This window comes from Hemitrygon akajei, chromosome 13, assembly GCF_048418815.1.
Source record: "Hemitrygon akajei chromosome 13, sHemAka1.3, whole genome shotgun sequence".
Classification (NCBI taxonomy): Eukaryota; Metazoa; Chordata; class Chondrichthyes; order Myliobatiformes; family Dasyatidae; genus Hemitrygon; species Hemitrygon akajei.
In genome coordinates this window covers 61,927,713-61,941,273 of record NC_133136.1, presented here as the reverse complement: position 1 = coordinate 61,941,273, position 13,561 = coordinate 61,927,713, and the positions used below count along the sequence as shown (strand labels likewise).

General features: G+C 41.4%; 1 protein-coding gene across 6 annotated transcripts in view; it reads right to left on the bottom strand.

The window, feature by feature from the left end:
* The window catches only part of atp8a1 (ATPase phospholipid transporting 8A1), a 366,447-nt gene that overhangs the window by 193,647 nt on the left and 159,239 nt on the right, over positions 1–13,561 (bottom strand). For 4 of the 6 annotated variants that reach the window (XM_073064740.1, XM_073064739.1, XM_073064743.1 and 1 more), the window contains 3 exons: positions 12,807–12,895; positions 10,771–10,815; positions 9,166–9,238 (listed from right to left, as the gene is read on the bottom strand). In XM_073064740.1, the coding sequence (XP_072920841.1) occupies positions 9,166–9,238; positions 10,771–10,815; positions 12,807–12,895 (207 nt within the window). The remainder of the gene's footprint in view (positions 1–9,165; positions 9,239–10,770; positions 10,816–12,806; positions 12,896–13,561) is intronic. The other 2 variants (XM_073064742.1, XM_073064741.1) reach the window with 1 other exon arrangement.

Sequence of the window (13,561 nt, the reverse complement as noted above, 5' to 3'; positions counted from 1 at the left end):
TTTCCTCACTTGCAGAAACCAATTAGTACAGATTGGCGACAACACCTCCTCCACAATCTCCATCAGCACAGGTGTGCTTAGCCCCCTGCTCTACTCGCTTCATACTCATGGCTCTGTGGCTAAGCACAGCTGCAATACTATATTCAGGTTTGCTGACAAAACCACTGTCATAGGCCGAATCAGAGGTGGTGATGAATCAGCATAAAGGAGGGAGGCAGAAAATCTGGCTGAGTAGTGCCATAACAATATCAGCAAGACCAAGGAGCTAATTATTTACTTTAGTAGGAGGAAACCAGAAGTCCATGAGCCAGTCCTTATTGAAGGATCAGAGGTGGAGAGGGTCAGCAATTTTAAATTCCTCGGTATTATTCCAGATGACTTGTCCTGGGCCCAGCACGTAACTGCAATTCCAAAGAAGGCACGACAGCACCTCTATTTCCTTAGGAGTTTGCAAAGATTCAGCCTAACATCTTAAACTTTGACAAACTTCTATAGATGTGTAGTGGAGTGAACATCGACTAGCTTCATCACAGCCTGGTATGAAACACCAATGCCCTGGAATGAAAGAATCCCAGAAAAAGTAGAATTTTCCCATTTCATCGTGGGTAAAGCCCTCCTCACCATTGAGCAATGCCACAGGAAATCATCGGAACGCCACTACCCAGGACGAGCTCTCTTCTTACTGCTGCTGTCAGGAAGGTGGTACAGGAATTTCAAGACTCACATCACATGGTTCTGGAACAGTTATTACCCTTCAACAATCAGGCTCTTGAACGAAAGGGGTTAACTTCACTTGCCCCATCATTGAAATGTTCCCACTACCTATGGACTCACTTTCAAGGACTATCTCATGTTCTCGATATTTATTGTTTATTTGTTATTATTCTTTTGTGGCCAGCTGGTAGCGCAATGGCATCAGCGCCGGACTCCGGGGTGAAGGCTCCTGAGTTCAAATCCCAGTCGGGCCACCCCCAAGCACGCTTTCCATCTGTACCGGGTTGAGCGTTGAGCTAGCCACTCGGCCTCATAAAAAATACAAGGGTCGAGTCAGGAACGTTCATATTCTGACCTGGCTAATCCGAAAGGAGACCAATCCTGTCACCATGCACCAGACAACAATGGCTGACTGTCTGGTGTGACACGCAAAAAAAATCTTTTGTATTTGCAGTTTGTTGGCTTTTGCACATTGGCTGAATGCCCAAGATAGTGGATTTTTTCACTGATTTTATTATGCTTACTATTCCAATATGGATTTATTGAGTATGCCCAAATGAATTTCAGGGCTGTTTGTGGTGATGTATATGCACTTCGGTAATAAATTTACTTTCAACTTTGAAGGATGTGCTGGCATTGCAGAGGGTCTAGAGGACATTCATGATAACAATCCCAGGAATGAAAAGGTAATGTACGGGGGAGGAGCCTTGGTGGCTCTCGGTCTGCACTCACTTCAGTTTCGAAGAATGAGAGGGGATTTCATTCAATATTCAAAAGTTTTTAAAGGCTTGGAACAGAGTTGATGTGTTTCCTATAATGGAGTGTCTGGGACCAGAGGACACAACCTCAGAATAAAAGATGTCCCTTTAGAACAGAGATGAGGAATAATTGCTTTAGTTAGAGAACTTATTGCCACAGATGGCTGCGGAGACTGAATTATTGCATATATTTAAAGGGGAGGTTGACAAGTTCTTGATTAGTAAGGTCCTCAGTCCAAATATACCACTTTAAGAAGTTAGACCATAAGACATGGGGGCAGAATTAGGTCATTCGATCCATCGAGTCAGTTCTTCCATTTCATTATGCCTGATCCATTTCCCTCTTAACCCTTTTCTCCTGCCTTCTCCCCATAACCTTTCACACCCTGACTAATCAAGAACCTATCAACCACTGCCTTAAATGCACCAGGAGACCTGGCCTCCAGAGCTGCCTGCGGCAATGAATTCCAGATTTACCACCCGCTGGCTAAAGGAATTCTTCCTCATTGCTGTTCCAAATGGACGTCCCTCTGTGCTGTGTCCTTTGGTCCTAGACACCCCCACCGCAGGAAACATCCTCTTCACGTTCACTCTGTCTACGCATTTTGATCCTTGTTAGGTTCCAATGAGAATCCCCCTGCACCCCCCCTCCCCCATTTTTCTAAATTCCAGATAGTACAGGCACAGAGCCTTCATTTGCTGCCCATATGATAACCCTTTCATTCCAGGAATCATTCTCATGTAGCTCCTCTGAACCCTCTCCAATAATTACTCCATCCTAAGGGGCCCAAAACTGCTCACAATACTCCAAGTGAGGCCTCACCAGTGCCTATACATGCTCAATATAACATCCTTGCTTTTATATTCTCATCCCCTTGAAATGAATGCTATCATTATATTGGCCTTCCTCACCACCAATTCAACCTGTAAGTCCTGTATGAGGACTTACAAATCTCTTTGCACCATGAATTTTTGAATTTTCTCCCCATTTGGAAAAGTCTGTGATTTTATTTCTTCTACCAAAGTGCATGACCATATACTTCCCGACACTTCTGCCACCTCTTTATCCCTTCTCCAAATTAGCCTAAGTCCTTCTTCAGCCTCTGATCAACACTACCTGCTGCGCCACTGATCTTTGCATCATCCACAAACTAGGCCACAATTGTTGACATACAAACGTAAAATGAAGCAGTCACAACACAGACCTCGGTGGAACACCACTAGTCACCGGAAGCCAACCAGAAAAGGATCCTTTCATTCCCATTCTTTGCCTCCTGCCAATCAGCCATAGCTGTATCCATGTTAGTATCTTTCCTGTAATAACATGGGCTCATAGCATGTAAGCAACCTCAAGTGTGGCACCTAGTCAAAGGCCTTCTGAAAATCCAAGTACACAACATCCACCAATTCTCCTTTGCCTATCCTGCTTGCTATTTCCTCAAAGAATTCCAAAAGATTTGTCAGGCAAGAAGGAAACCATGGTGACTTTCACCTATTTTGTCGTGTGCCTCCAAGTACACCAAAACCACATCCTTAACAATTGACTCCAACATCGGCCTAGGCTAACTGGCCTATAATTTTCTTCATTCTGTCTTCCTCCCTTCTTGAAGAGTGGAGTGACATTAGGAAGTCTAGTATCCAGTTGCAGAGGGAGGTGTTCAGACCCAGAAGGCTCAGCTTTCCAATCAGTTTCTGAGGGATAATTGTTTTGAATGCTGAACTGATGTCTATGAACAACATTCGAAAGTATGTGTCCTTTTTGTCCAGATGGGTTAGGGCCGGGTGGAGGGTGATGACAATGGTGTCATCTGTTGAGTGGTTCGGACGTTACGCAAACTGCAGGGGGTCCAGTGAGGGGGGCAGCAGGGTCTTGATATGCCTCATGACGAGCCTCTTGAAACAATTCATGATGATGGATATAAGTGCATTGGGACAGTAGTCATTTAGGCAGGACACTGAAGACTTCTTCAGCACAGGGACAATGGTGGCGGCCTTGAAGCACGTTGGAACGGTGGCACTGCCCAGGGAGATGTTGAAGATGTCAGTGAGAACATCTGCTAGCTGGTCTGCACATACTCTGAGCACTCTGCCAGGAATGTTGTCTGGTCCAGCAGCCTTCCGTGGGTTGACCCTGCACAGGGTTCTTCCCACATCGGCCACAGTGAGACACATTTGTAGGTCATTTGTAGGAGAGGCGGACTTCCTCACCGCCACGCCATTTTCCACCTCAGCGCATCTGGAAGGGAGGCATCACCTGCACAGTCAGGTGATGTTGTCCTGTAATTGGTGATGTCCTGGATGCCCTTCCACATGCGTTGCATGTCGCCGCTGTCCTGGAAGTGGCTGTGGATTCGCTGGGCGTGGTGCACGCTCTGATGGCCGGTATATTAACTTTCAGTGAAACTGGTCAATTCAGAAAGCAATTTCAAAGTAAATTTATTATCAGGGTACATATTTGTTATCATTTCTATCCCTAAGATTCAGTTTCTTACGGGCATACAAAATAACTCCAAGAGAAACAATAATTTCAATAAAAGACTGCACCCCTCAGGATAGACAAATTACCAGTGTACAAAAGATGACAAACTGTGCAAATACACAATAAATAAATAAGTAAGCAATAAATATCAAGAACATGAGATGAAGGCTCCTTGTAAGTGAGTCCATAGGTTGTGGAAGCAGTTCAGTAATGGGACGAGTGAAGTTGTCCCCTCAGGTTCAAGAGCCTGATGATTGAGGGGTAATACTGTTCCTGAACGTGGTAGTCGGATCCTGAGGCTCGTGGATGATGGCAGCAGGGAAAAGAGAGTACGTGCTGGGTGATGGGAGGTCTTTGATGATGGATGCTATTTTCCTGTGACAGTACTCAATGGTGGGGAGGGCTTTTCCTGCGATGGAATGGACTGTATCCACTATCTTTCAGAAGATTTTCTGTTCAAGGGCATTGGTGTTTCCATACCATACAATGATGCAACCAGTAACTATACTCTCCACAAAATATCTATAAAAGTTTGTCAAATTGTTAGATGTTATGCTGAATCTGCACAAACTTCTAAGGAAGTAGAGGCGCTGTTGTGCTTTCTTCATAATTTTATTATCAAAGTATACAACTCTGAAACTCTTCAGTTCTCTGGGTAGCCATGAAACCAAGAAAGAAAAACAAAGAAAGGTGGCACAATCATCAACCCCCAAATACAATCTCCTCGCCAAAAAAACCCCAAAATGGAACAGGCACATCAACCACCAAATACCATCTCCTCACCAAAATGGAAAAGGCACATCAAACCCCAAATACCATCTCCTCAACAGAAAAACAAACCAAAATGGAACAGGCACATCATCCCCGAAATACTATATCCTCACCAAAAAAACAAACCAAAATGGAACAGGCACATCAACCCCCAAATACCATCTCCTTGCCAAAAAAACCCCAAAATGGAACAGGCACATCATCCCCGAAATACTATATCCTCACCAAAAAAACAAACCAAAATGGAACAGGCACATCAACCTCCAAATACCATCTCCTTGCCAAAAAAACCCCAAAATGGAACAGGCACATCATCCCCCAAATACTATATCCTCACCAAAAAACCAAACCAAAATGGAACAAGCACATCAACCCCCAAATACCATCTCCTCACCAAAAACCAAACCAAAATGGAACAGGCACATCAACTCCCAAATACCATCTCCTCACCAAAAAAACAAACCAAAATGGAACAGGCACATCAACCCCCAAATACCATCTCCTCACCAAAAAAACAAACCAAAATGGAACAGGCACATCAACCCCCAAATACCATCTCCACGCCAAAAAAACAAACCAAAATGGAGCAGGCATGTCAACCCCCAAATACCATCTCCTCACCAAAAATAGAAGCCAAAATGGAACAGGCACATCAACCCCCAAATACCATCTCCTCACCAGAAAAAAAACAAAGTGGAACAGGCACATCAACCCCCAAGTACCATCATCTCGCCAAAAAAACAAACCAAAATGGAACAGGCACATCAACCCCCAAATACCATCTCCTCACCAAAAAAACAAACCAAAATGGAAAAGGCACATCAACCCCCAAATACCATCTCCTCAACAGAAAAACAAACCAAAATGGAAAAGGCACATCAACCCCCAAATACCATCTCAACAGAAAAAACAAACCAAAATGGAACAGGCACATCAACCCCCAAATACCATCTCCTCAACAGAAAAACAAACCAAAATGGAAAAGGCACATCAACCCCCAAATACCATCTCCTCAACAGAAAAAACAAACCAAAATGGAAAAGGCACATCAATCCCCAAATACCATCTCCTCAACAGAAAAACAAACCAAAATGGAAAAGGCACATCAACCCCCAAATACCATCTCCTCAACAGAAAAAACAAACCAAAATGGAACAGGCACATCATCCCCGAAATACCATCTCCTGCACAAAACAAGTGAGCAAAATGGATCCACCACATCGACCCCCCAATCCCACTTCCCACACATTAAAAAAAACAAAGAAGATCGGGTGAAAAAACACAGAATATAAGAACTATAAGAGTGGAAAAAAAAGATTTTATAATCCAAGTCCGCATCCAAAACGCTAATAAAACATGGGCAACACTCTCCGCACAGCGGGCTCTCCCCACTCTGGTAGCGTAGCAGAGTGATCAATAGACAGGAAGCTGGCGCTCACCCTCTGCACTCACTTCAATGCTTTAATTGCCCTCATCGCTTTAGTTGGCGAACAATGAAAGCTTTAATCGACGAAATGGAGCCAAATATCGGCTTGTGCCCTATCCTGCAGCCTGCCCGCCACCAGGTTCGCTCATGCTGCCTCTGCTTCTTGGAATTCTCTCAGAGACTGCAGAGTGCTGGAACACCCAAACAATCTCCACACTTCCGCATTCGCTCGGATGTTTTAATCGCCCTCATTGCTTTAATCAGCAAACAATGGAAGCTGTAATCGACTCACACGCCATCCTGCAGCCTTCTCACCATGAGGTTCACTCACGCTGCCTCTGCCTCCCAGAATCTCAGAGACTGCAGAGTGCTGAAGTACCCAAACGATCTCCAAGCTGCAAAATATGGTCTCCAACAATTCCACAGTCACATCCAAGATGAGAAACAAACATAAAAGACATAAGAGAAAAAGATGGTTCCATGATCCATCTAGAAGATGTTGACCAAATGAGGTGTATGCAGGTGCCATCTTGACCAGAAGTCTGGCTCATGGATCTCATGTTTCCTCCTCGTAAATCAGCTCTCTCGTCTTGCTGACATTGAGTGAGAGGTTGATGGGGCACCACTCAACCAAATTTTCAATACTATACACTGATTTGTCACCACTTAAATATGGCATTCGGGCTGTGCTTACCTTTGCAATCATAAGATAAAGCAAGTAGAGCAGGGGACTAAGCACACAGCCTTGTGGGGCACCTGCACTGAGGGAAATCATGGAGCAGATGCAGTTGCCGATCTAACCTGACCGGAGCCTGCAAGTGGGGAAATCGAAGATCCACTTGCACAAGGATGATTGAGGCCAAGGTCTTGAAGCTAATTGTGGATGAGGGTATCAATGTTGAGCTGTAGTCAATAAAGAACATCTTAATATATGCATCTTTGCTGTTTAGATGCTCCAGGATTGAGTGAAAAGTCAATGAGATGGCATCTTCTGTTGACCTGTTGCGACTGTAGGCACATTAGAGTAGATCCAAGTCATTTTTCAGGCAGGAATTAATGTTTCATCACCAATCTCTCAAGGCACCCATCACAGTGGGTATAAGACAGTTCTACTGGATGATGGTCATTAAGGCAAGTTATCACCTTTTTTGGCACCTGTATAATTGAAGACTGCTTGAAGCAGGTGGGTACCTCATACTGCTGAAGTGAGAGATTAAATATATTCCAGCCAGTTGATCAACCACAGGTCTTTAATACTCAGCCAGGTATCCCATCTGGGCTGGATACTTTCTGCGGGTTCACCCTTGGAAAGCAAACAGTATATCGGCCTTTGCTGCAGCAGGAGTAGAGATGTCTATCTTGATCCAATTACTGGACAGGGCAGGGCAAGGCCACATCCGGAAGGTACAAAGGTCTTGTCTCTCTATCCAGCAACAGCAAAGGTTCACCAGATTGATTGCTAGGATAGTGGATGACTGACAGGTGATGTCAAGAAAACAAAATTCTACACCTTCCCTGTCAAGTCCTATTAGAGGTCATGTTTTCCTTGAATGAGGTCAAGAAGTCACGATTTCAATTTAAAGGAATCAGACATTCATGACAGAGAGCCTAGAACAAAGTTTCTTTACTCAGATTAGTGAATAGTTGGAATTTTCTATTTGAGAAAGCTCTAGAGGTTCAGTCACTGAGTTAAGACAGTGATGAATAGATTTCAAAATAAAAGGGGATGGAAGAACCTGGTGGAGGCAAATGATCAGCTATTGTCTTATTAAATGGTGCAGCATCTGCGGGAGCTAAATGACTACACCTGCCTATTCTTTTTTAATGTCATTAGGGAAGGAGGATTGCAAATTATAACCAGGTGGCAACCATCAAACTTACCTGGTAAATCAACCTCATTTTAGTATTTCAGTTGAACTGACTGGACTAACCCCCAAAACATCAGGTGTTCTTAGTGCTCTTCTTAAAAGTGAAGTTGAATTTCTATTTTGTCAAATGACAAGACTTTGGTTAATATAAGATTATGCAGTCTGACCACGGAATGAATACTTCATGACATATCAGAACTAATGCCTAACTATAGATCATGAACTCAAATCCCACCAAGAAGGTACTGTTTTATTTTGCTCCGATGTACAACTATAGTTCTACGTGCTACAGCAGAGAGTGATTATACTACAATTCTTGGGAACCTGGAGGCTTGGATTAGTAATTAAGAGGCCATTTAATAACATTCATCAGTCTTGGTGAGAAAAGAGAAAAAGATTAAAACTGCTCCTGATAAATTGTCTTCTCCAAATACTTCCTCAAGTAGTAATAATCTGCTGAGATTATGAAGCTTAAAACCACACTCAGTTTTATAAATATGATTTCACAAAGTTATTTTATTGAGACAACCTCTGTTACAATCAATCAATACTTTAATTAAATGGCATTAGGGGAAGCTGGATTGATCCAAAATCAAGTTGTGACTATGGAGTATAGTCAAATCATAGTTTAAAGACAAGATTTTTCCCTTCAAAAAAGTCAATCTCTAATTGTTTCACTGCACTCTCATAGTAATAAAAATATTTAAAGGCATCAAGGGCTTAATTTTAGTTTATTTCAGCTTTAGTCTGGACACATCTAAATGAAAGAACCAATGAAAAGCACAAGAGCACAGCATTGAGATAAAAATTGATTAGAGCTGAATCTAGCACTGTGTACAGAAAACTTCCTACCTTAAGCCTCTGACTGATGGGTAGCCACTTCCTCCTTCACAAGTCAACTTGCACTGATATGAGTAGGAAGGTTATCACAGGCCAAAGGTATTACAAAGCTGGTCCTATTCTTACATTTAACCAAGATTCATGGAGTTTAGTATGAGGAGGAAGGTTTGTATATCATCACGCAGCGCAGGAAATTCAGACATCAATGTACTTTTATAATAAATTTATCTCACAGTTCATTTAAAAATCTGTAATAGTCACTGAGTTCATTTCAAGAAAGCAAATAAAAATCAATAATATATTACTTACATGATTGCCCTTAAGATTTTCCAGCAGAGAAACATCTTGAAATGCGCTTTCTCCATTTGATGAATCAGCTTGCCTTGAACGAACAAGAAATAGGAAATATTCAATGTGCATCCACATCATCTTGACATTTTTAAAGTATAAATGTTCTGTAAATGTATTTCAAAAAGCAATATAGAAAGTCCTCAGGAAGCAATATTACTTATGTAAAATCTTCAGCCAGGAAGCACTGAATTGCAAGAAGATTTTATTGATTGAATAACTATTCCAAAGGCTACAATAATTCACTTCCCAAAAAAAAAAATCAATACTATATAATGAACCATTAGCTAGAAAACTACCCAAGAATTTTTTCGGCAAACTCCCACCGGAGGACTAAATTGTACAAAAAGTAACCACTGAATGCTGTTGAAAATCAGGTTAACCTGGAAAGAAACATATTTTTGGGTTACTCTGTGTGTCTAACACCTAATGGGAAATTTGTCAGTCTGTTTTTCATTCTCCTGAGCATATTTTTTCCTCAGCAAAAAAGCTACTCCAATGGGTATCAACAGCACTGTGACTCTCATCAGTGTTAGTTTTTTTTCAGACTCACTGGTCAGTGAAATAACACTCCTTTACTTTTATAACAATTTAGGTTTTATTAACAACTTTTTCCCGAAATAGGGTTATATAAGTGCACTAACAATTAAACTGCAGTCTCTGCCCTCAGAGTTTGCTTTGCTTGAGAATGTCAAGGTCATATTCAGTTCCCTAATCTTCAACTCATTCTCGATGGTTGATGAAAATCTTTGACATGACACACAAGATTCCTGCTGATTGCTGCCTTGCAATCATCCAAGCTCCACAGTCAAAAACTGAAAAGTTCATTTAATTTTCCTGCTTCTATGGACTGAAGACAGAGTGGTATTGAGCATATGCCTAGTTTGTAGGCTTTCCCAGACATTCAGAAACAGTGCTCCTGGACTTAGAAACCTTGCCAGAAGTGCTTGGCTGTAGCCACGGTGGATCTCAATGAATGCCTTCCTGTAGACACTATCATCCATCTGCCAGGCCTCCCTATCCTGGCACTCTGTTCATGCAGTATTGACTCATTCAGAAGGCAACACTTCTCTATAGCTTGAGCAGAATTGCTTGCATTGTCATATGGCCCTTGAAGAACTAACTAAAAGGTTCACACTGTTGGGCTATGTGCAGAAATCAGCAAGGACTCACTACACATCACCAGGTAATAATTCAGTTTCAGCTTTGCTACATTGGAAAGCCCGACATTACTTTAAAAACCTCATATTTAAAGTGTGTACTTTTGTGCAATTTCTAGAAGCAGCATTAAGGTGATCAGTGACACTGATTTAACACCAGAAATGACATAGCAGGGTAATCAAGTCACAGAGCTGGCTTCCAAAAGAACCTTAATGTTTTCAAATAAGAACCTACAATGAAACATATAGTTTCATCCATCCAGTAGGCTAGGTGATGGATGCTGGCATGATTAGAAGAGACATGAAAGTTAGCAAGGATTTTCACATGCTTTGGATGGGTTATTGTACACTAGTAACTAAAAATCCTAACAATTCTATTAATGCAAAGAAAACTAACTAGTCTTACCCATAATCTTCAGAGTATCTAAAATCCTCATGATCAGGAAAATGACTAGTGAAAATGGAAAAAGTAAAAGGAATAAGGAACAAAGCACAAAAGGAGAGAAAAACAAGGAAGCCCACAAGCAAGTATCTTAATTATTAATCTAAAAGGAAGGTTAAAAATTTCACAACGCATGAAGTGCTCATACCTAAAATACAAAGCAGTAAATATATGATTAAATATTTTTGAGAATACAGAGATTAGTTTACAAAAGAAATAAAGAAAAACGTTTAATGAGAATTTTTGGACTGCATTCCAGATTTTCACTTACATAGGCAGTGGATTTTTACAACCAGTACAATCTGAATAATGATCAGCAATTTTTCTTTCTAAATGTACCTGACCTATCAGAAATTGCTATTATTTGATTTATGTGCCAAGGTTAGTAGCCACTCATGGGAACATGCAATGTTTAAAAGCAATAAATGACACAAGCTTTGTGGAGAATAAATCTCTCCAAGTTCGAGAACACAGTGTTTTGAAATGCAATCCTGTGTTTTGTGATGTTGGCACATTTTTTCCTGTATCCACTAGCAGAACCTGGCAGATTTGTCTGCACCCATTAAGATCAGGTTTTATGCCAGTTTTGAAACCTGTCATAAGACTGAAACACATAGGAGAAGCTTTAGGCCATTCAGCTCAATGAACCTGCTCCATCTTCTGCCTTCCCCCTATAATCAACCTCCACTTTAAATATACTTAATGACTGCATCCACAGCTGTCTGCAGCAATGAAATCCCACAGATTCATCACGCTCTGGCTAAATAAATTCTTCCTCATGTCTGTTCTAAATCTATGTCCCTCTATTCTAAGGCGGTGCTCTCTGGTCCTAGACTCACCCACTATAGGAAACACACCACTCTATCTAGGCCTTTCAAAATTTGATAAGTTTCAATGAGCTACCTACCCTTATTCTTCTAAACTCAAGCAAGTACAGGCCTAGAGCCATCAAATGCTCCTCATACATTCACCCTTTTATTCCCTCAATCATTCTTGTGAACTACCCCTGGACACTCCCCAGTGCCAGCATATCCTTTCTCAGATAAAAAGCCCAAAACTGATCATAATACTCCAAGTGTGGTCAGACCAATGCCTATAAAGCCTCAGCATTATATTCTAGCCCTCATGAAATGAAAACTGACGTTGCATTTGCCTTCCTTACCACTGACTCAGCCTGCAAGTTAACCTTTAAAGAATCCTACACAAGGACTCCCAAGTCCCTTTGCACCTCTGAATTTTGAATTTTCTCCGTTTAGAGAATAACCTATGCCTTTATTCCTTCTCCCAAAGTGCACAACCATACACTTCCCGACGTTTTATTCCATCTGCCACATCTTTGCTTATTCTCCCAAAGTGTCTAAGTCCTTCTGCAGACACTCTGCTTCCTCAACACTTCCTGCACCTCCACTTACCTTCAAATTGTCCCCAAACTTGGCCACCAGACCATCAGTTCCATCATCCAAATCACTGGCATACTGTATATTGTGAAAAGAAATGGTGCCAACACAGATGCCTGCAGAACACCAACAGTCACCAGCAGCCAACTAGAAAAGGCCTCCTTTATTCCTGCTCTTTGCCTCTTGCCAGTCGGCCAATCTTCTATCCATACTAGTATCTTTCCTGTAATACCATGGGTTCTTACCTTGTTAAGCAGCCTCTTGCACGGCAACTTGTCGAAGGCCAAAAGCCTTCTGAAAATCCAAGTAAACAACATCCACTGACTCTCCTTTGTCTATCCTGCCTGTACTTCAGTACTTGCTAACACTCCTGTGTGAAAAGCACTAATAGACAGTAGCAGGTTACTGACGAGAGAGAGGTGGAAGGATGTGGTTTTTATAATTTGTTAGATGACAAATATTAATTTGACATTTACACAAAAAATGTTTCAACAAGGTTCTGTCTTAGAAAACATTTGTCTTTAATCCACAGGCTATCAGAACATGCTCATGTAAAATTGACCTAATTTTTATAACTAAGTTACTTAGAAAAAATATACTTACCCATAAGCAATTCCTGCTACTGTACATTTCTTAAACTCCATAACATTACAGGTTAAGGTTCCAGTTTTATCTGAGAATATATATTTCACCTGTTAAAAGCAAATTGATATTTCATACACTGGTGTTAAATTGCTGAACTTTGCTTCGGTTAATACTGAACATGGACATAATTTCATGAATGACAAAGCCACATTGCTCAGAATTTATGAAGCAGTTTTCAGGAATTAAATTCTAGTACAAATGGTTGAGGAGGATTTGCAGAGATCTCAGTTGTTTAAAGCTCAGAACAGATCATTTGAATGCACAGATGGGCATTTCAAATGAGCCATTTGCAAGAGGCGGATGGGACGAGTGGGTAAATTGGTTCACAATACGGGCAGCAGAATTTATGGTGATTTATGGTGAGAAGCTGGACAAGTGGAAGATCAGCCAGGAATACGTTTGTGTAGCTAAACCTGCAGGTGACAGAAACAAAGATGATCACAGCAAAATTTATACTGATGTAAAAGAAAAGGCCCCTTGAGATTGAAGCATGGTTTGCAGTTAAATTGTCCATCAACGTTACAAGAAGTCTGGTTCAGTTCTAGACAGTGGCTGAAAATTAGTGGTAACAGTATGGTGTGAAATTAGTAACTTGGAAGATGGGTGGGCCTAGCACAAAGTGCTGATCAAACTTTTTTTAATTATGAGAAATAATATCTAAACTGTAACAAGCTGGCTGAAAACACGGTGTGGTTGCAGGGGTCCAGAGTTAT